Source organism: Nymphaea colorata, chromosome 1 (genome assembly GCF_008831285.2).
Source record: "Nymphaea colorata isolate Beijing-Zhang1983 chromosome 1, ASM883128v2, whole genome shotgun sequence".
In the NCBI taxonomy this organism is placed as follows: Eukaryota; Viridiplantae; Streptophyta; class Magnoliopsida; order Nymphaeales; family Nymphaeaceae; genus Nymphaea; species Nymphaea colorata.
The window spans coordinates 3,597,386-3,619,616 of NC_045138.2; the positions used below are offsets into that span (position 1 = coordinate 3,597,386).

Genomic DNA, 22,231 nt, shown 5'->3' on the forward strand with positions numbered 1-22,231 from the left:
TTTACAATGTTAGTAGTTTTAAGAAACTCCAACTGGGTAGAAGCGTTCTGCGCGATTCGAAACCTATATATTAGTCGCGATTTACATCTTTTCACAAAAAATGTCTTTTGAGACGAGTGTTCGATGCAATTTCACCCACTGGTTTTCTGTTCACCAGAAAACTTGAACATTTTTTACAGACTTAATTTGCGCATCGAACCGATTCACTTGAACCATCAAAATTCTCTTCGAATACAACGCCATGGAGAGAGATATGCCGGTCCATGAGGATGTCGGAATGCTTAAGGGAAAAGAACGCAAGTGCACAATCACCCGAGTGAAATTGGTGAAAAGACAAACTTGCAAACGATTGAAATACATGCTAACTATTTCTTTCTCTGATCATTGCCAATTGCTATATTAAACACAGAACCTGCTGGCTCCCAAGTTTAATGGGAAAAAAAATAAAACTAAGACCAAATAGGACAAAATGCCACCTCAAAGAAGAAAAGGGAAATTGTGCACCCATCTGCATCTTGGGGCACAACAAAATCAGAAAGACTTATGGCTTTGAGGACCACATCCATAAGACAGATTCCCCCCTCCCAAGACTGCAGCCATGCATACCTCCACAAAGGCACTTTAACAATGTCATCATCTCAAAACAATTCCAGTATCAAGCAAGCCTCACTCATGCCGAACTGCGTTGTATTTCTCCGCAAGGATTGGATTTTTTGTAATCGACATCATCAGCATTTTGAATTTTGGACTGCACTCTCCACCACTGCGCAGTACCAAAGAAGATATTAATGCATATAAGGGAAGAATAACACGTGCCAGGACTCTTACACAGAATAGAAAGCATTATCCACCATGAAAGCAAAAAGAAAATCAAAGATGCTTTCAGTTAGAGCTAATTGGTGCAAAATCTAGGACCAGACGTAAATATCGACCACAGTTGAAAGTTGAAATATAAATGAATGGAGAAACTTGCAAAAAACGAGATTAATCTGGAAACTGGAACCATCATTCATAAATAAAGAAGAAAAAGAAATTAGCAACTACCACGAGTTTTGCTGAATTGACTATTAATTCCATGTAACAGAACACGTAACAGTGAACAAACGCAACAATGAAGGTTAAGAGATAACCTTATGTGATTCAAGGAGGCAATTGCTCGAAGAGCACTCCTGATCATGTCCTCATTACGATCTACTTCCTGCTTAACAGCATCTTGCTTCGGCTTGTGATTTATGGTTTTCTCTAATGGATCCACCAATGAATCTAAAACTGAATAAGAAAGGAAAAACATACAAGGAAATGTCATTGTAGCTACCACGACAACATGGACAAGTGACAAATTTATTAATGTAAGACGTAATTTTAGTCCACATAGAAAGATATCAATTCTATAAAGTATAATCCTCAAATGTATCAGTTAATAATAGCATAGAAAAGTAAAACAAATAAACCACAGTAATGCATATTGTACTGCTGTGTGGTATAACCACATCATTACAGTATAATACAGGAGGAAACAGAAACAGATGTATACATGTATACCTGCTAGGACGGCAGATGGACATTTTTCAGCAAGTTTTGAGAGGATAAGGTGACATGGCATTTTAACATCATAATGATCTGCACGCACAAAAACAAATTAAAAAAAGAAAGAAAGAAACAATGCATGGATCACATAAATAAGAAAAAGTCACTCCATACCACGGAGGAATTTAATTTGTAATTTTGGAGATCATGTGCCAACAAAATGACGAAGAAGATGCAAACAGTAGAATCGCACAAAAGAAATTATTCCCAAAATTTCATGTAGAAAAAACATAGAAGCAAATGCATAACCTGGTAAACAATGCCAACACATCACATGCATAGCATGGCAAACAATTCCAACCAGCCGAATAAAGGTGACTTCCCAGCTACCACAAGACCACCTTCTTCCAACTACATGGTGGCAGGTTACTAAAGCAGTTATATTTCTCTTTCTCAGATTCATCCGGTTCAAAGCTACAAAATTTGGTCACTAGACTCATACAAAGTATTTACAGATCAACCTTGATTTCCCCTTCCAAGTGTTCAAAGGTCTTCATCTACACATAGCTTCCTTATATGGGCATTTCGTATTGCCCTATCCAACCATCTGCAGAACAAGTCTAAACTCTAAATCCCCTTAATCGGCATTCCCAATGTTCTCAGTTGATGGTATTAAAGCAACCCAATGTTACATCTGTTCCTGAATTTATTATAGCCTTTCTTGATAAATTCCACACATCCATCTCCATAATGTGTATTCCCATCAAGGATTCTGCTTTCTGTTGCCCATCAATTTTGGCAAACTCAGAAGAATGTAGAAGTTCCAGTCTATCTGAGGCTCAGATGACTTCTGTTCGGAACACTCAGCCATCACATTTTCGTTAGCCTGTCATCACAACAGATAGCAAAACCACCAAAAATCATGCTAGTAATACATTCTCAATTCTTCTTTCATCATGTCACATTGACCTAACTAGTTTTTTTCTTTGGTCCTATTAATTCTAAACCATTTTTTCAATATATGCATTTGCAGATATAGTTTCTTCTATTTCATCCTTTGCATCGACTAGCGATTGTGATATATCATATTCATCTCAGGAATCAAATGCAGCTTTGTCTACGTCCTAAGGCAAATCAAACTGGGCATGAACCAGCTTTATGCTTTAGAATTTAGATTAACCTTGACTAGACTAAGAAGCTGTAACCAAAAGAAAGTAGAGATCAGCTGCCCATTTATTCTCATCTTAGCTTTCCTTTTCCTCACCTTCAGAACTTGACACATATTAATGTTTGCCCATAATTTGGAAAAAGAGAAGGCTAAAGTAGATGATTATGATTTTCTTCAGTCTTCAGAACATTGCAAAATTACCAACTTGAATTATGACCGAAAGGATCTTCTCAAATGAGATTCAATTGTATTCTTCAAGGCTTCGCCCTTCACAACCGCTAGCAGAGGAGAGAATCAGGTTTACACTTGAGTGGGGTATGGAATGATTCATCACCGAACGACAACAATCATGACAGTAATATGACAAAATTTGATATCAAGATCAACACAAATCGCAGTTAAAAGCACGAAAAAATTTGCAAGAATGCACAACGTATTAACTATCCCATGAATCCCTGATTAACACAGTAAGCATATGAACATGAAGACTTTTATCTGAGTATAGAAAGCAGCTTCCTTTTAATGAAACACTTTTCTATACAAATATGAGGATCAAATCAGTGAAGTAGTGCAACACTTCACATGCCGATACACAATCACGCACATCCAGAAGAAATATGAACAAGGATGTCATCAAGGGAACATGGACTAATAGTATAAAAATAGTATGAAAATGAGGCATAAAATACGCACCATCCAACCCAGACTTAAGGTATGGAACTATGAAAGATGATGGATTAACTTGATCAAGACAACTGTCAAGTAATGTATCGACGCACTCGAAGGCTGCCTTTCTCAGCTCAAGACCATCATCAACAACATGCTTAAAAGGACCAAGATCCACGGTCCTGATCATTTCTTGCTGCATCAGAAAAAGCAAATTTTCTTACTTCATAAGTCCAGGAAATGAGAAAATAAACTCAACAAGATGTGCTTACCTTAACCACCGTCTGATCATAAAGAAGTGGAAGTAATTCAGGAAGAAGGCCCTTGATAAGGTTTGGCTTATTATGAGCCGCTGTACTAAGAGCTAAAACAGCTGCTCGTCGTACATGCTACAGATAAATATCAAAGGAAAGAGAACCAAGAACCATGAGGCAAGTTGCAGAGACATTACAAAAGACCTAAAGAGAGCAAACTGCACCAGGATGTAAAACATACCCTGTCATCATCCTTTATAAGCATCAGAAAAGAAGAAATGGATGGATACAGAAATTCATCAATTTTCTCTGGACGTTCAACAATAGAATATTTCACAGCAATCACAACAGTAGCTCGTGTGAAGGCAGTTGTGCTGCTTGTTCTCATCTGATGGATAAAGATGTCAGAAAGATATAAATTAAGAACAAATATTCTAATTCACAAAACAGATTCTATCAACATAATCACATCTCACACAGCTGAATGCAACCAAACTCAAAGCAGTGTTTTCAAGTTAACGTAATAGCTTTTCAAAATGTATAATGGCAAGACAAATGCAAAAACGAAGCATACTTGACTCTAACTCCAAAAATATAAAATTTGAGATGCATGACCTTCAATGCAGGTATAAGCTTCTTAGGCTCAATCAAAGCAATTTTCCCGAGACATTCGGCAACCACATTGCGGACCCCCTCCTCTTCACTTTCACAGTGAGTAAACAACAATTTAAGAATTTTCTCAACATTTCTATCCTCTAGTTCTGCCTGGCCAGTTATATCTACTGTCTGTCTTGCTATCACCTGGAAAAGGACAAAAAAAAAAGGTTCAGCTTAAAACTGTCAAGATGCAACTAAGTTCTCTTCACTATCATTACATCTACCTCCTTCAAAGAATGAAGCAAGAGATACTGTTTCTTTTGTTGGTTATCAATTTGATCCAGAATAAATGGCAGGTATTTTGATAGATTTCCAACAGCAATATTCCCCAGTGCATAAGAAGCTGCAGATTTGATCTCTTCAAAGGGTGACTGAAAAGACTCGATGACAATATTCTCAACATTCGCATGTGAGCTAAGATCTCTCCTTCTACCAATTTCTCCTAGACACAGCAACGCAAGGTGCTGTTTTGCCTGAAATGCAAATATAAACAATAAAAAGTTATAAACTTCTGCATATAAAGATTAAAAGTGACAGCGTGCATGTGGAGAGAGGGAGAGAGAGATGAGCATATACAACTAACATTCTAATTCAAATACAAATCTGACAACCTATAAAAACAAAAATTCACACTTTACGCTTCAGAATATAGATCTTCTGGCCAAGCACCAATACTAGGAACAGCAATGAAGCATTAGGTTAGGAATCTGTAGCATCCATAACCGTTGATATACTTCTTCAAAAACAAACAAAATGAAATAAAGAGGCTATATGTAATTAAAGAGGCTCCTATCCTCATACTAATTTTATTAGATCTCACCAGAGAAAAATTTCATGTGACCTGCACCACTCGATAGTTTAGTGCAGTTGATGCAGGAAAGAGCTTTTTCCAAGTGATTCCTAATGGATCATGCTGGGACTACCAACCCAGTTGGCTGCTCCATGTGAGCAACGTCCAACTGATACACTGTTTTGGAAATTATGAAATTGTCTTAATGCTCATGTTTTCTTCTGAAATTTGCCAGCAGTTAGCAGCATTAACTATCCTAAACTTGGACAGATTTCAAACCGAGGATAAAATCTGACAACTTGCATCTGGTCATAATGCATTGATGGCACATAAAAATAAGTATCAGCAGCAAGGAGGAAATTTGGATATATTCATAGTGATAAAAAGGCACCGCAATAAAAAAATGTTCTACCGACAGGGAAGTTGGGTGTTAATAAATAAACTGATATATGAACAGCAGATGACTATACACGATTGAGGAACTGAGCAGTCAAAAAGTAAACTGCTATAGAGGAAGCAGAAAGGACAATACTAACTACAATAGGCCATTACGAAAGAGTTTCTACCTAGGCACAGATTTCAGTTACTCATACAATGTATCTGAGACGAGCAAGTTCATTTAATGAAAGAAAATTATCAATAGAACTTAATACATGAAATCTGCCATAATAAGCCTTACGTAATTGTTAAAATTCCCCAGGTCATCTGGATTAAAAAATGTTCATTCTACATATTCCATGAAGTCATGCACCTTTCTCCATGTAGACAAACAACAACATCCTGATGAGTACTGGATCTAGTTTGTAGATAACCTATTAGATATGCATATAAGCAGAACTACCAGGGTCTATAACTTAAAAGCATCATGTACATATTTCAATTACCCTAGAGGCTAGCTATGTAGGAGCATATTACCGAGTTAGTGCTGCTATCATCCTTAAGGATGTCCATCAGCATTCCAACTGTTATGTCACATTTCCTATCACCAGCTGCAAGACAGAGAACAGCAACACATTGAGCCACAGAATAGAGAGCCTGTTTTGCAAGACCACCAGATTGCGGAGATGGTTTGGCACTTGAAAGGAGAGAATCCAACAGAGTATCAAAGCTAGTATTTGCTGAGCAGACTAATGCTTCAAAAAAGCACTGTAATGCCTGCAAAAGAGTTGAACTTATTAGCTCCTAAGGTAGCATGGACAAGGACTAAATATTCAACTTAAAGGACAAACAAACCTGAAGTGCTTGACCCTGCAATAAGGAGCTCCTCACTAGGATGAGAGCTTGAGGGAGAACTTTTGTTCTGACAGCAAAACCAACATTTTGGCTTGATTTCCTATTAGCCATCATTGTGCAACAAAGCTCCAAAGCTAAAGCTGTCATATGCAAATCAGAATCACTGCAACAGAATAGAACTGGTAAGAAAGGAATCGACAGAATGCTTAAATAAATGCTGCACAGAAAGACAAACCTGATCAGAGTCGAAAGTTCTGCAATGATAACTTCATAAATAGAGGAACTGATTCTGTCACCATAAGCAACAATTAAAGAATTGAGTGTACCCAAGGATGCTTGCCTCAAAGCTCGATTTGCCTGAAACAACAGAAGATAACTTTTTATTTGCATCTATCTACATGATACGTTAACTAGATTTCAAAACCTTATTGTAGTTAGACTGTAGCTGAAAAAATGCACCTTGCGAAGGAATGCTGTTAGCTCTGCAAAAACATGCTCCAAAACACATGATAGATCAATCTTAAGTGGTGAGCATGCAATGATAGAAAATGCCTGCATGGACAAATATAAAAAATAAGAACAAGTATATATAGTATATTCTAAATGTCGTAAAAGGCGTCTTTTTCGAGACAAAGAGAAAATTGTACCAAAGAAAACATATATGAAACTAATCAATGCCAGAAGAAGCAGATTCTATACCCACTCAAATAATAAATAGGTTCGCTGCGAATAGGATTTCTAGATTACTGGATGTAGATGAAATTGAAATCAAGTGCCTACGCAAACAAATCATGACACAACTGGCCAGCATAGACTAAAAATTCAGCTAGTCCCAGCTTAACAAATTGGATGCCAACTGATTAAGTAATCAATGTGCAGTTTCCTCATGCTAAGTGCCCTTCTTAGTTAAGTAGTGAATGGAACATGTTTATGCGTTTGTGGCACCTTTGTTATTTGCTTCATATAGTTTTTATTCAAATTAGTCTAACTGTTATTATTTCCATTTATATGTGCATGTTACTTCCCCATCTTATACTTGAAAGCCGAAATAGTATGATTAAGGTATATAATTAGTTTGCACTTCTAATTGTGGTATATAATTCCTTTGCATTTTCAAACGCTTTAAATCATGTTTCAACTTTCAAGCATGAAAAATTAGTTTTATGCTTTCTTATTTCTTTCTTACGGACTATGTAAGATCCGTACTTCCACATATGGTTTTATAGCACGACTAAGGTTTCGAACTTTCAACTACCTAATTTCTAGATAACCCCGCTAGCAAATAGGAAAGCTCCCTATGGTGAAGCCTAAAACTTGCAATCGAAAAGCTCTTTGTACTCTATCCCACTAATTATTTTATAAACGCAAGGGGAAACATTTTACTCGAAGATTTCGCTGTTCAGGACAACTGACACAAGAATAGAAAATTTCTCCTTTGCTGCAACTGTAATTTCTGCTGTGGCTTTAAGTGTATAAAGAACTAAAGAATAAAGATCCGCCAGTATACAAGAAAGAAAAATAACAAAGATCTTTCTTTCCAGCAACACCAAAGATTATAACTCACAATGTTGAGCTCCAATATAGCACCCAAACTACAAGATGAATATTACAAAAAAAATAGGTCAAATGAATCACCTGTTATTCATCTAAAGACTTCACCAGACAGAATAGTTGCAAAATGGAAAAGAAACAAGAAGGACAACCACATCATGGACATCAGATGCTCTCTCAGATTTGACCAACCGAATTAACTGATACCTTGACTGCCGTAAGTCGTGTTATCTCATTGCCCATACGATCCACAAGCAGTGGGAGACAAGTTGATAGCTCTGTTTGAAGGTTGTCCCCAAAGGTTGAAACCACCAGACCCATGCAAGAAATAGCACATTCTTTAACCTCCTGAAAATGAATTCTTCCATAAGAAATATCCTAAGAAAACAGATAAGGCATGAGGAGATGATTTACAAACCTGGTCCTGGTCTTGGTTTGCCAACCGTCCTAGAATGGCATTATAGATTGGATGAACGTATGGCTTAAAATCAAAGGCACAAACCTGTACACACAGCAGTTTTTGTCAGAGGTGCAAGTTGAAGATTCCTTCAAAAGAAATCTGTCAGTAAAAGAATTTGTTACCTCAAAACTTGGACGAACAACACGAACAAGTTCTCCACATACCCTTAGTGCCTCCGCGGTGACCTTATAGTACCTTTCACTCACAGCGGCTAATACAGGACTAGAAAGTGACTACAAATAAGAACCACAAACAGTTACCATTATCATCATGGACATAAAATATCATGTTAACAATTGTCAAAAACAATGAGTGGGGAATATATATATATATATATATATATATATAGACCTATCGTAAAGTAAAAGGAAAGAACAAAATTGCCAGCACTAAACCCAAACAGGGTCTCATTCCACTCCTTTGAGTTGTGGTTCTTTTTACATTTCTCCCAATACCAAACATTCCAATATGGCAGCACTTTAGATCAAGCTGATAATAGCAGAAAAACATACCGGAATAGTTCAGAATAAAAAAAATATATAGTATGGCAACAACATCACAATATTATCATGGCAATATCACTCATTTTTGCAGGTTTCTTAAAATAAATCACTTGTGTACACTTTAAGTAAGTTTTCCAAATTGTCTTGCTTCTTTTATTTAAAAAGAGAATGTTCCTTCATATGTTACTAGAGAACTGCTAAAATACATTGTTTTCCTCTCTTCATAACATCCAAATTTTTCAAGATTGCCCCAACATTGTTCTGGGAACACCACATATTCAGAAAAAAAAAAAGCTGAGAGATGAGTGAGTATAAAACTAGAATCTTTTTTTTCTTGTCGGCTCTCTTCATCTTTCTCTTCCTTTCTTTTCCCTCTCCTCCTTGGCTCACGACTCCCTTCTCCTGGTTTTTCCCTCCTCAACCATTCCTCCTTTTTTATTATTTCCTCAATCATGTGTTGCTTGAATGAAAATCCTCTCACAAAATTTGGTACCATCTTTCGAAAAGCATGTTATGATAATGCTTCAGCAACAACTTTTTTGCAAAAGAGAAAGCCATATGAATGAACACATTCACATAAAAGATACACTCCATAAAGAAATAGGCATGCATGCAGAGATGCGTAAGCTGGGGAATTGATTCCTAAAGCCACCATGTCCATCCAGTCATCAGAAAATGCAGAATGACATAATTTTAATCAGACTTTGGACAGTAAACTTAGAAAGGCCGGAATATTTTATTCAATAGAAATAACTAAACATGCATCGAAAGGAGAACCAAAGAAAGGAAGGAAGAAAATGAAGATATTGGTTGCACTTACATTAATGTGAGGGTGAAAAACGGAAGGTGAATGCGAAGCCATAACCAGTCGGGTAAATGTAAGAGCTTCAATCTTAAGATTTGAGGTAGAAGATTTATCCTGGAAATTTTAGAATGAGAAATTATAGCATGATGAACTTAAACTATTATAGAAAAATGAGAAGCAAAACAACAATAAGTTCCAAACTTGCACTGTAAGAACAATCTTACATTTAATGCCTTTTCAATGCCAGGGACCAAAGATCCAATATGATCATCTAAGCAGTTTGGTAAGACAACCACAAGTTCTTTCAACACTGAAAATGCACCAACCTGCAGATGAAGATCCTTAAGGAAAAATCTGCTTATAATCGTGCAAATGAGAAACATTGTTACCATTTCACCTTTGTCTTGATGGACTTCTCCCGAAGCTGCCTATTTAGAGATCTCACAATTTTAGGCACTTCATTTTTCAACAACCATAAAGGGCTGCAAAAATCATGAAACATTTCAATGATCTCCAAAAAAATTACTTGTTTCAAGACAATCAAAAAAGTAAGATCATTGAAAGAAAGACAAACAATGCAAGTTCTTTAGTTGACAGAAGGCATACAAGTGTCCAAAAATTAATTTGCTTAGAACAATTAAATGGGAGCAAACATGCAGATACATTAGGCCAAACAGCAATACTTCATAAGACATTTGCTACAAGATTTAAAGAGTATCCAAAATGCCCAAACTCGCAGTTGATAAAAATGTGATGCATTTACTTCCAGTTCCGAGGTGTATGGTTCAAGAGTTCTATAGGAAGAATTGACATCCCAACCTTTTTCCTTGTTAGATAAAAATAGGCTTCATGATCATGAGTTGCCATTTGTTCATTATAAATTCATCAATGAGAGAAAAGGCAAAAAAAGTGGATACAGGAAGAGTTCAATACAAGCTAGCCGGAAGAAGATGGATTCAACACGAACTTGAATGTAAAGGGACGAAAAACAAAAATTTGGCCATGAAGGAGGCATACAGAGGTCAAAGTTGCAGGGTGCATTTTGCCATCCTTGCAGTTATCACATGGTTAGATACATACACAAACGAACACACTCATATAATGACAACTACAAGCAATCACTGTGGTGTTACAAACCAATAAGAACGTTTCCAGGTTAAATGTTTAACTGGTTAAGAAAAACTAAATCCAACTGTTTACAAAATTCCATGTATATTATGTCACCATTACTCTCGTCAAGTGGAATGCATCACCATGATTATCAGTATTCTGATGCATTCTTTTATTTTAACTGAAGCAACCACCATGGTTTCATGGTTTTCATCAAACAATATGGATGTCAATAGCTAAGGTCCAGTTCAGGCATCCAAAACATCCCAAACTGTTTGATCGGATATGGTGACAAAAAGATCTAAATCCACTATTTAATCAGTCAGAATTTGGTTTAAAATGGTAATACTCACCAGGACTCGCTTTCAAATTGAAATCCATAAACAAATGAACCATGTGAAAAAGCGAGTACAACAAGAAAGACAATTGAATTCGTCAAGCATAAAATGCCACAATTGATGACAGTCACCATCCGGCTAGCTGAATGCATCAGATATACAGCTTACGTATTTCAGTACATAGATGTATTCAAGCTTCTTTTAAATGTTTTTCAGTTCAGATTTGAGCACCGTTTCCCACTCAGATACCGTTTCATCTTCTCTACTTGATGTAGAGTGTGATTCCAATAAATAGGTCTATGTGATCAGTGATTAGATGGATGTGCTGATGACTAATACCAAGCCAAATTCAGCCCATCCACACCTTTACCAAACAATCCAAATAAGCATACCATTCAAGCGAAGAAAATTCATGTGGTCCACAACATCAATCTCGAGCTTGTTGGAAAGCTTTGTCTAGTACTAGATATGTTCAGAAGGTAGAATTAGACCATTTCTTGTAGTACATGGTTTAATAGTGGCTATTGATAAAGGTATGCACAGGAATTATATTCTTCGCTTAGCAGAGGTTGACAGAAACAAAATGAAGTCATAACCACTTGAGAGATGAATAAGAACGTGCACAGATCCAAGCTTACAGAAACACCTTGTAGTATGTCTAAGCTATGTCATCACGATATGTGGGGGAGACCTGCGTACCCGTAACGGTATGCCGGTACGCCAAAACGGGTATGCAGATACATGGTGGTACAGTTTGGATCGGTTTCGACCTGCCCGACATCTTTCCTCTTCCGCCATTTCCTATTCGACTTCCATGTTCTTCCCTGTTCTTCCTCAAGTCCACAGATGATCGGTGATGGACGGCGGCAGCCTCCAGCATCATTGACGGCGTATAATCTTCATTTCAACTAACTTTCTTTAGGGTTTCTGCAATTTTACCTATGCTCTTTTCTCCTTTTTTTCGTCTAATGAAAACCGTTTTTCGTATGTAGTTTCCCCTTTTTTGTTGCATTTCATTTGGTATTAAATTTATCGTTGTTTCCTAGTTCTGTCATTTTTCCAAAATTTTCCATAGAGTCATTCTTCAAAACCTCTCTTACCTGCACCGGTTCTCCAAAATCTGCTGCATAATCATCGCGCTGCTGCCATTCTTCATAATCTGTGATTCTAATATGTTCGTTTCTTGAAAACCTGTCGATTTGCCCTTTTGCTCACATTATTCTTGTGTAGAACTGTACATATCGTTGACCTTAGTAAAACTGTACATATCGTCAATCGTCAGAGCTTATATAAGTTATGCTTGTTGCCCTATTGCTTATGTTATGTGTCAAATTCAAAACCTGCCGACTTGCCCTGCGTTGCAGTTAGGCTGTTGTTAATTTTTACGCTTCATAGTTATATATTTACATTGTTTAAGGTTATATATATGCTTTCTAGTATATTTATGTTGTTTGTTTGCTTAATTATCATTGTTTTTTATTTATTGAAACTGAATATATATACAATTATATAACTATATTGAAATTTTCACTGTATCACCATACCAAAATTTGCTAAAATTGCTGTGCCCATACCCGCTTCCCCATACCCGAACCAAAACCCATACCCGTACCTATGTGACATAGTGCCTAAGAAGTTGACAAAGAGAAGTACTATTCAAAAATAAGCTCTCCAGTCTCCATGTTACATGATCACCCAGTGAAAACATATTTTATATGGTTCACTCTTGCCAACTTTAGTATATTTCTGTAACAGTTCCAATGAATGTTTCGGAAAGAGTTTTAAGGTATATTGAAAGTAACAACTGAGACCAACATGATTTACTTAAATGACATCCAGGAATTGACAGCGGTATTGTGAAAATAAAAGTGCTTTTGCATTGATAATGAATCTTGTAATTTGACAACACAAGTAACAACTTTAACAACAAGAAGATAGAAACAAAGCATCACATGAAACCATAAATTCACCAATTGCCGCACATTATTTTTACAAAATTATACGAGAAGTTTATTAAGGAAACAATGAAAATATCAGCTAGTAATAGCACTTGCACAAAAGTTGAGAATATTTAACTGATGGTGCTTGTTGCTGTAATGTGTTTGTGGCATTTTGACCATCTTGGGCATCCTATCCATAATCTCCTAATGCATAATAGTATATAAATCCTTTTCATATGAAAGAAACACGGTTCAAATTTAACCATGCTGCAATTTACTCTTAGTCTTAGTGAAAACTCAATAATTTTCATATTTAGCAAGCATAATGATTTCTCGATGGAAATATGCAAAGTAAGACTCACTTAACTATGCCCCCAAAATTGCAGAAAGTTAAAGGAAAAGTATACAAAAAAACACAAAACTATGAAACATGAACATGCAAGTTACTGTGAAATTGGAAACCATTCTCCACTTGCCTCAATTCCTTTATCTCACTTTGACCTTTTGTAACATTCCCCGTTTGACGTAATAACTCAATGAATGCATTAAAGACATCCATCTGAAGCACCAAAAACCAGACTCAGATGTATAAGTGAAAAGAGTCAAAAGACATAAGTTAAAATACCGATGTAGCCCCTACAAGAAGCTGACCTTAACATTTTCTTCTCGTTCCTTGAATCTCTCTATCAATTTTGGGCACGCCTACAAAATAGGAAAGTAAAAAAAAATGAAAAAGAGGATGTTGCGAAATTCAAGAGCTATTACGGTTTGGAAAGAGAAAACAATCGAAATTAAACATATGAACCTACTCTTTCACGAGCTCAAGGCATAGACAAAGTATACTAAAAAAGGGAGCTTTTTGCTCAACTGAAATTTAGAAGTTATTGATATTCAAAAAGAGAAAAAAGTAGTTGCCATTAAATCATTGATGCTACACTATCAAAAGACTACGGTATAGACAGAATACAACACATTCTTAAATACATGCCTCCACGTAGAGTTTGGACAGCATTTCTGGGCGAGAAACTATTATAGCAGATAGGCACTTTGCTGCTGCCCTTCTTACTTTCCAGCTGATATCTTCATCATCACTATATTCATCTGTACTGTCACTAAAGAATAACAATAATTGGTAATGTCAATCAGATATGTAGATTCCAAATATTGCACCAAGAAAGACAGAAGAAATTTGATGGCATAAGAACACCATACTCATCTTCATCTTCCTCCTGGAATTCATAATCAGTGTCCTCCTCCATATTATCAGTAAAATTTGGATCATAACTCAAATATTCAAGACTAAGATTTAGAATTACATCACAGTACATAGTTATATCCCTAGGACATCTCAACATGAAGCTTTCCAAGGCCTGGTTCAAAAAATAAAAAGTGCATCATTAGGATAAAAAGAGGCAGCAATTGTTACAATGCTAGCAAATCAAAGGACATACAAAGGTGGAGAATGAGTCAAGCTGCTCAACCTTGACTAAGGTCTTGCTTGTTCAACTTGGGTCAAGATCAACTCATCAATTAAACGAGTCAGTCCTGAGGACCAGACCAACTTCATGCTAGCAAACAACCTCAACTCAAACAGCCTCTCAAGCTTCATAAGCTTAAAAGTTAAAAGGATTCAAGTAAAAAGATAAAGGATATAACTCCATAAACACCTAACATGTTTTCCAAAATGGTTAAGGTGGTCTAATGGTTCAAACAAGATGTTATGAGTACACGTCCCTGCCTTACCATTCCTATGTGGTTTTAAATGACAACTGAAATGGGAAAATTTTTCTAATGCACAAGCTTCGTTTCGGCTCACAACCAAGTGAAGCTTCAGTTCCAGCAATGGTAGGCCCAAGCTTGAGAAATGAAGTGCCAGCTTAAGGTAAGTACTGTTAGCAATGAGTCAATCTGGAAGTTGGAACAGCCCATGCTTGGGCCTAGCCTCAGCTTTTATGCATTCTTGCAATGTGATTTGAGTATGTAATTTCCAATGTAAATCTACAAGTATAACATACCTGCAGGCTGTACTCACGAAGTTCTTCATCAACTTCTGATGCATTTTTACAGTAACCAATCAACAGCGGAATGCAGTCACTTAGATGGGGTCCAAATCGATATCCAACTGATCGACTGTACCACCAAAAAATTGATGATCTTACAATACAATTCCAAAGTTTTCCAAAAGATATTTAACAATAGAATGTTGCAAGCCAATTATAGAAGCATGCCAGAGGCCCTAGGAATATTGAGACACCAACAGTAGGAGCTTGAGCACATTCAGAGGAACAAATTCCACATACTAAAACCTCCCACTAAAAATTAGGTTCCAATGAAATGATATGGCAATATAGATATAAAAGTTTCAATGAATTTAATCTTTTGGAACAAGAATGGTCATGATCCATGTTTATTACCACAATCATCAGTCATGGAGTTACCTCAAAGCCCCAATCATTTGAATGTTTGTACGTGTCATTTCAGGTTTTAAACCCTTATTTTGTAAAAGGTGAACAACTTCTATAGTAGCCTTTGCCAATAAATCATCTGACAAACTTGAAGCAAGGGAGGCTGCATGGCAAAAGCAAGGATAAGTGGTCTCTCATATATAAAGATACATAGTACCATATTTTGGAAAACAAATACAAAACAAGTAAACTGTGAACAAGAAAACAAGTCGACTGCGACTTTTTTTGTTTCTTGCTGCATCTTAAAATTCGATTACCTAGGCAGGAAATAGATTTCTTTCTGACACTTGCTTGACTAGCACCCAATTGCGACAGCAGAGAAGCTAAGAGCGTCTGGTGATCTGATGCCATCAAATTACCAAACCTATGAAGAACATCACATAATATATCGAGACACTCGCATTTAATCTCTGTACTCATTCCCTGCAGATATTCACAGGAAAAAGAAAAATAAATAGAAATCAAGATCTTCAGGAAGATTTCAGTGCATTTATATCTCTAATGGCATCAAACACCTGTTACACGCAGCAATTTCTCTTCAAGTTCTTATATTTCTTTACAATTGTGAGAAAACTAAAACCGAAGAGCAAACTATGTCCTGCATCTGTACATAGACGACATAACACTGTTCAAGACTTGAAGTAAATAAATTTAACAGGCCAAGAATATCATATACCATTGTCTCCAGAACAATGATACACCTCACAGATATCTGGCTTCTAAACTAAAAAGAGTAAATTCCACTTGTGGAGCATCATAGCACTACTAAAAGAATATTAATGAAGGTTAAAGATCTCATCCTTACTGTGATAAGAAAAACAGTGGACTACCTTGAGTAACTTCTCTTTTTTTTTTTTCTGATGAATGGGTTTCTTAATCAAATTTTGCATTCCTGTAAACAAGTGTGGAAAGAAGATAACCTTACAATCTCCCCAAAGAACCAATTCTCATATGATGATGCAATACAGTAGATTGGCTACTAGCCTTCCTTTAAAACAGATTGCATGTGTGCACAACCTTGTTATTTCATACTAGCTGCAATTAGAATTTGAGCTACTCATTCTGTTATGTTAGCCTTCTTCCTCACCAACTGCATATTTAAGGGGCAGAATCACCAGTTGTAAAACCTTCACTGCAGTAGGGGTGTTTTAATTATTAAACACAAAAGAGAGCTTTTTAAAAACAATCTCCAGCCTTAGATGAAATTTCCTGGAGAATGGATGTCTCTCTTCCCCAACTTCACCACCTCCTTTCTAGCCTACATTCTATTATACATGGATCATACAGGGTTCCCAAAACAGTGCATATTAAGCAGCTTTAAACAAAATACTAAATTAGACTAGACAACAGAATCAACTTAACAAAAGATACAACGGTAACTCTATTTCATAAGACAAACAAGAAACTAACTATTCGACTATTTTAAATTAAAATAAATATTTATGACAGCTCAAACTGCTAGCCAGCCTAGAGTGGAATTACAACTACATTGTTTTGACTAACCACTTGACCATTTTAAATTTTTAATTCATGTACCCATAATCTAGTTATTTCATATTAGCTGCAATTAGAATTAGAACTACTTTATAATCTGTTAGCCTTTTCGAGCATTATCTGCATATTTAGGGGCAGAATTGACAATTGTAACCATTGTCACAAATATCGTTTTGGCCCTTTTGGGGTATTAAACGGCAAGGTTGTTCTTGGGTATAATTACAATGTGATAGAGTTGTTTTTCTTGGGTATAATATGACACAGTTGTTTTTCTCGGGAAATCTCAAGCAAGTTTTCTAAGAAAAATGCATCCTAAAAATAACATGTGAAAAGTGTGAAAATAAAAAACTGGTAACTAAAAATGTAAAAATCCATATTTTCTCATTTTTTTCATTTTCACGCTTTTTCAAAAAAAAAAGTGTTTTTCCCCCATTTTTTGGCTGATCTGTTTTTTAACATTTTTTCAGAATAAAATGTGTTTTCTATGACACTGGTTGTAACAGAATAGACAGCTTTTGGAACAAAATCGCCAGTTTTATTTGAGATCTATGTCACACAAGTGCATGGTGCAGATGCACAGGGGGGGGGGGGGGTGTCTGTTATAAAATTGTCCACAAACTACAAATTAGCAATTAATAAGATATAATTTTATTTATCAACGAATCAATGAAAAAAAAAAAACAAATTGTCTATTGATCTGTTCACGCACCTGCACTCAAGTAGTCTTGACTCAGTGCAGCATTTTTTGAAGAGTGCATGTTACTCAAATTGAAAATTTTATGGAGAATGGTTTTCTCTCTCCCAAATTCAGTGTTTTAACCGGTTTGATCTTAAAAAGCCAGTGAACAGTGGTTTTCTTCTATGTAGGGTCTTCCCCCTTTCATTCTCCTAGCTTCGAGCTAAGTATATTCGTTGGCATAAGAATACCAACGGCTACAAAAAGATCCATATACCAAGTCATGAGCAATGAATCTGTCAAGGTCAACGTACATATCAGCAGGTGCAAGCCAGGACCTAGGTGACCATAGTGAGAGAAAGAGAAGAGGGTGGAGCGAATCTGGAACGATTGCCTCAGTTTGGATTGTTTTCTGCAACTCAGGAACAAGAAGTTGGAATCACTAATTGCATATCAACATGTTCTTTTCTAGGCTTCTAGCCTATGTTCTCTTTGCCAAAACAATGCCTAGTTAACAACTCAACAAGCAAACTTTAGACAAGGCATAGGAAAACACAAAGAAACAACTATACTTCAGTTCATAAGGCAAAAAAAAAAAAAAACAAAAAAAACAAATGTTTGACCATTTTAAACTGAAGTAAATATCTAAGAAGACTAGAACAGCTAGGCCAAGCTAGAGTAGATGATCGTTTACATTATATATGGAACACAAAACATTCAGATTGAATAAGAGAAGCAGAGGGAATTGCCTATAATCAAATTCCAGCAATATCATTTCCACAGGTGTCCCAGATGTGCACACAAGGCAAACAAAAAAAATGATCACTGGCAAAGAAATGATTCCATCTAAAGACGTATCTTGCAGAACTTACTCGACATGCACATTAAAGAAGTTTCAAACTAAAAGGCCAGAACAAATACTCTTGCACAAACAGAAAAAAACGAAACTTAGCACGAACTTGTCACGAGAATAAAGATAAATATTGCTTACAGGACTTGTAATTCCTTTTACTAGTTGAGGAGACAAAGTCACAATAACACGTTGAGCAACACTCATGTTGCTGACTTCAGCAACAATTGTTTTCAGTGCAATACTTGCAACATCGCGATGCTGATCTTTCCCATGCAGTAGTCTGCTACACAACTTATCTACCATTTCCAGAACCCTGTCTTCACTTACTTTCTTCACCAATGGTGCCAAACTGCAAAATAGGGAGTATAGTCATAAGAAAGAGGGGGACAAAAAAGGCTATGTATCACACTGTTGAGAATATGCATTCGTGGCATCGCAGGTAATTGACCTAGATCTGTGCATCCCTATAACTTTAATCAATTAGTTTTTCATAAATGTGGCCAAATACATCCATGGTTTAACTGCACAAAGTGGCACTTTCTCTTGAGTGCAAAGGCAATCCATGAAACCATACAGGATATCATACTGGAACATCAAAAGATTCAAATAGGTACATTTCCAAGATCATTTCCCTAAGGTATTGCCCTCCAATATGCTGCAGCTTCCAGATCTTTGATATGCAATCTTACAGACTAATGGGAGCACAATTACAAAAGCAAATACTAGTGATTTATCTTCATCAGCAACCTCGACAAGAATTTCCTGGATACACAATAAGGTTCAAACTCTCACTAGAAGATGATTAATTTGTTCAGATAATTTTGAACGAGACACAGACTTCATAAAACACAGTTTCTTATATTGTAACTAATCCTAAAAAAATTGTTATTTACCTTTTCAAAGGATACTAACATTGTCCTAAGCAAAACTGCTTCCACTCACCAGATGATGAAAGAATTTGTCAAAATGACAATCATAGTAAATAAACAATCAACCGTAAAAAGCTATCTCTCAGAACATGTATGTTGCTCCATGAGCTCCCTCAAGTCAAATTGCAAAACCTGAGGTAAAGTACTCCATGGAGCTCACACAGCACAAGTCAAATTTCAAAAGATTACAACTCAATTGAGCAAACACAATTTAAATCAACCCTTGAAATAGATATTGTACTCAATTATGAATTTACGACTAAGGTTGAGAACCATGATTCCCTAGCTTATTCAACTTAATTCACATTACGAATCATTCTTGACATAGGTCCAACAGTGCAAACAGGAATATCTTCCCCCATTTTTCTGCATCTTATCTCTTTTTACTTTTTTCTTACTTAGCACACATGCCAAAATGAACTTTTACCATGTCATCCTGGAAGATGTAAAAGCCACGGAGGACCGAAAGCACAGTCTAAGACTCTAAGTTAATAAGAGATAATCAGCATAGAAAGCCTCCCACTGAAAACCACCACAGACAAATCCTATCCAAGTTCTGTGTGGCCAACTGAGCTCTACATCATTCACTATCAACACATGTTATAGCAAAATGACCCAGTTTAACGATCAACTCTATGAAGAGGCATTAGGTGACCCAACTCTTGTTTCAGTAATGATGTTTTCTATAATCTGTATCAACCATCAGAATGAAGAAAGAGGCTCCACAGTCTCGTTGCCGATGGAGTATCAAAAGTACAACTCTCCAAAGAAATGGACACGATCATTTGTTATTTGCTCAAAGATAATAATGGAAAAAAGTAGATATATGAAATATATGCTTTAGCAACGTAACTGCAGCTGTAGGATCAAACTTTCTTTAGTTGCTTATCATACTAATAGAAGCAAGGGCACCAATAATTGATCCCATGCAGCTTCAATCTTCAAATACCACTGATGGCATATTTGCCGCCAAACCATCACTACATAGTCACATGTAAATGTCGCTTGTTCCTAGATATTTATTATCTAACCAATAAAATAAGCTATCATACTTCAACTCTGCTGCATAAAGAACCCGACATGCCATGGCCCTGTTCTGGACGAGGAAATTAGCAATGTTTGTAAGATTGAAAACCCTGCTAACGGCCACTCAGTGTAAGCACGAAAAGCAGGCATCAGTGGAACTAAGCTCCATTTTGCACCACACCAGATGCAAAGAGACACTATATACAGCTCATGCAACTTAAAATGTATTGAGAAGAAACGAACCATTTGACAGCTAATCCAGAAACATCGCCAGCAGCATCATCAAGTTGCTGGAGCACAGTATTTGATAATTTGATCTCCAAGTCGCTTTCAACTTTAAAGCTTTCCTTGCTAAGCTCATTAAGCAGATCAGATGTTGCCATGTATCTATAATCTTTGTCCTTTCCGGTCATCTGCAAACACGTAAGCAAGTCAGGTTTTCAAGTCACGGACAAGGAAACGCAATTGGAAAGTTGATCATTCGATAATAACTCCAAAACTAAAACCGAGGAATACAGACACTGGTTATGGATGTGAACATGAAAAAAAAAAATTCAAGGCGAGCATTTCATAGTTTGTGCAAGCTAATTGTACCTTCTCCAAAATATTTGTGATGGTCACGCTCGCCATTTCTAGAACTCTGGATATCGAAAGGGTTAATTGTGGGATCTGTAAAGATGTGGAGCCTTCCCAAGCACGCGCTTTTGGAAAAAGAGTGGATGCTTCGAATGCAATTCAGAACTGCAACTGAAATGGCAAAGAAATTTGATGTAAATGGGAATTATTGCAGGAGATATGAAATATAGTAACAATCAGCCTAGCAATATGCAGAGCACGTTGTCGCACGAAAAGATTGCCCATATCCAAACCACTAACTGTTTCCCTCTAACTATGGCTGTATTCATCGCTTTTTCTCTCTTTATCCTGTCGGGCTGACGCATGCGATTGCAGATAATGGTAGCCGCCGCGTTACGTAATGACTTGAAGCAAGCTATTGGGAGTTGCTATTTTTCCGTGAAAGCAAGCTATGGTTGTTTCGTGCATATCCAAAAATTATAACGGCCGCCAACAGGGGAGGGATATGGAACTGCATCGCCAATGGTAAGAACGCACCAGAAGGTCAAAGAGAGCATCACTGACGATCAAGATGCGAAAACCTCCCCTCCCAAGAAAACAAAGAAAATGGGGCGAAAAAACACAATGGCGGTTGGGTTTCCGACCCAGATGTATTTTTCAACTGATGCCCTGCGAACTAGGTAAACCTTCATCAGCACCGTAATTTCCAAACAAGAATCTAAAGTAGCCCCCCCGTCGCCACTACGACGGATCAACAAACCCTCCGGAGCGCTGCTCAGCAATCAACAAATTCGTCGAGACGAAACGATCAAAGAAGAGTGCAAAGCAAACACAAGACAAGCAGCCGAATATCAATGCAGAGCAGGACCGGCTAACGGCGGGAGGGAACTAACATGGGTCTATTCCTAGAAGAACTCCGCAAGCAACAGAGAGAGATGATTATCTCCGGATGAGGCCGCACTATCCCTGCGGAAGGAGAGAAAGGAGGAGGCGATGGCGGAGGAAGAGGGAGACGGTGGAGAAGACAAAGCAGATCGAGCAGGAGAGAGAGAAAGAAGAAGCGGAACCTGTGAGAGAAGAGGAGTTCGCCTCGAGAGAGAGAGAGAGAGAGGGAGAGTCTGTGTTTGTGTGCTCGAGCAAAGCAATAGAAGGCGAAACGAGGGAGACGGGTCTGTGGGGTTGGGTGGGGACGAAGGGGTGCGCATAAATG

General features: G+C 37.0%; 1 protein-coding gene across 2 annotated transcripts; it reads right to left on the bottom strand.

Moving 5' to 3' along the window:
- Positions 1 to 349: 349 nt before the first annotated feature.
- LOC116255949 (cullin-associated NEDD8-dissociated protein 1) lies at positions 350 to 22,231 on the bottom strand. 2 transcript variants are annotated; one of them, XM_031632045.2, is made up of 29 exons: positions 22,089 to 22,231; positions 21,040 to 21,192; positions 20,689 to 20,858; positions 18,629 to 18,839; positions 15,725 to 15,890; positions 15,441 to 15,570; positions 15,018 to 15,132; positions 14,215 to 14,372; positions 13,991 to 14,114; positions 13,654 to 13,704; positions 13,479 to 13,561; positions 10,012 to 10,096; positions 9,839 to 9,940; positions 9,630 to 9,728; positions 8,429 to 8,539; positions 8,265 to 8,348; positions 8,054 to 8,194; positions 6,755 to 6,847; positions 6,531 to 6,652; positions 6,296 to 6,458; positions 5,978 to 6,217; positions 4,497 to 4,745; positions 4,231 to 4,416; positions 3,857 to 4,003; positions 3,634 to 3,750; positions 3,389 to 3,557; positions 1,543 to 1,620; positions 1,131 to 1,269; positions 350 to 763 (listed from the first exon to the last, which is right to left on the bottom strand). In XM_031632045.2, the coding sequence occupies exons 2-29, from the start codon at positions 21,073 to 21,075 to the stop codon at positions 667 to 669; spliced, it is 3,666 nt and encodes a 1,221-aa protein (XP_031487905.1). In that variant the 5' UTR covers positions 21,076 to 21,192; positions 22,089 to 22,231; the 3' UTR covers positions 350 to 666. The 2 variants fall into 2 exon arrangements, with proteins under 2 accessions (XP_031487905.1, XP_031487914.1); XM_031632054.2 differs by having other exon boundaries at positions 21,915 to 22,204.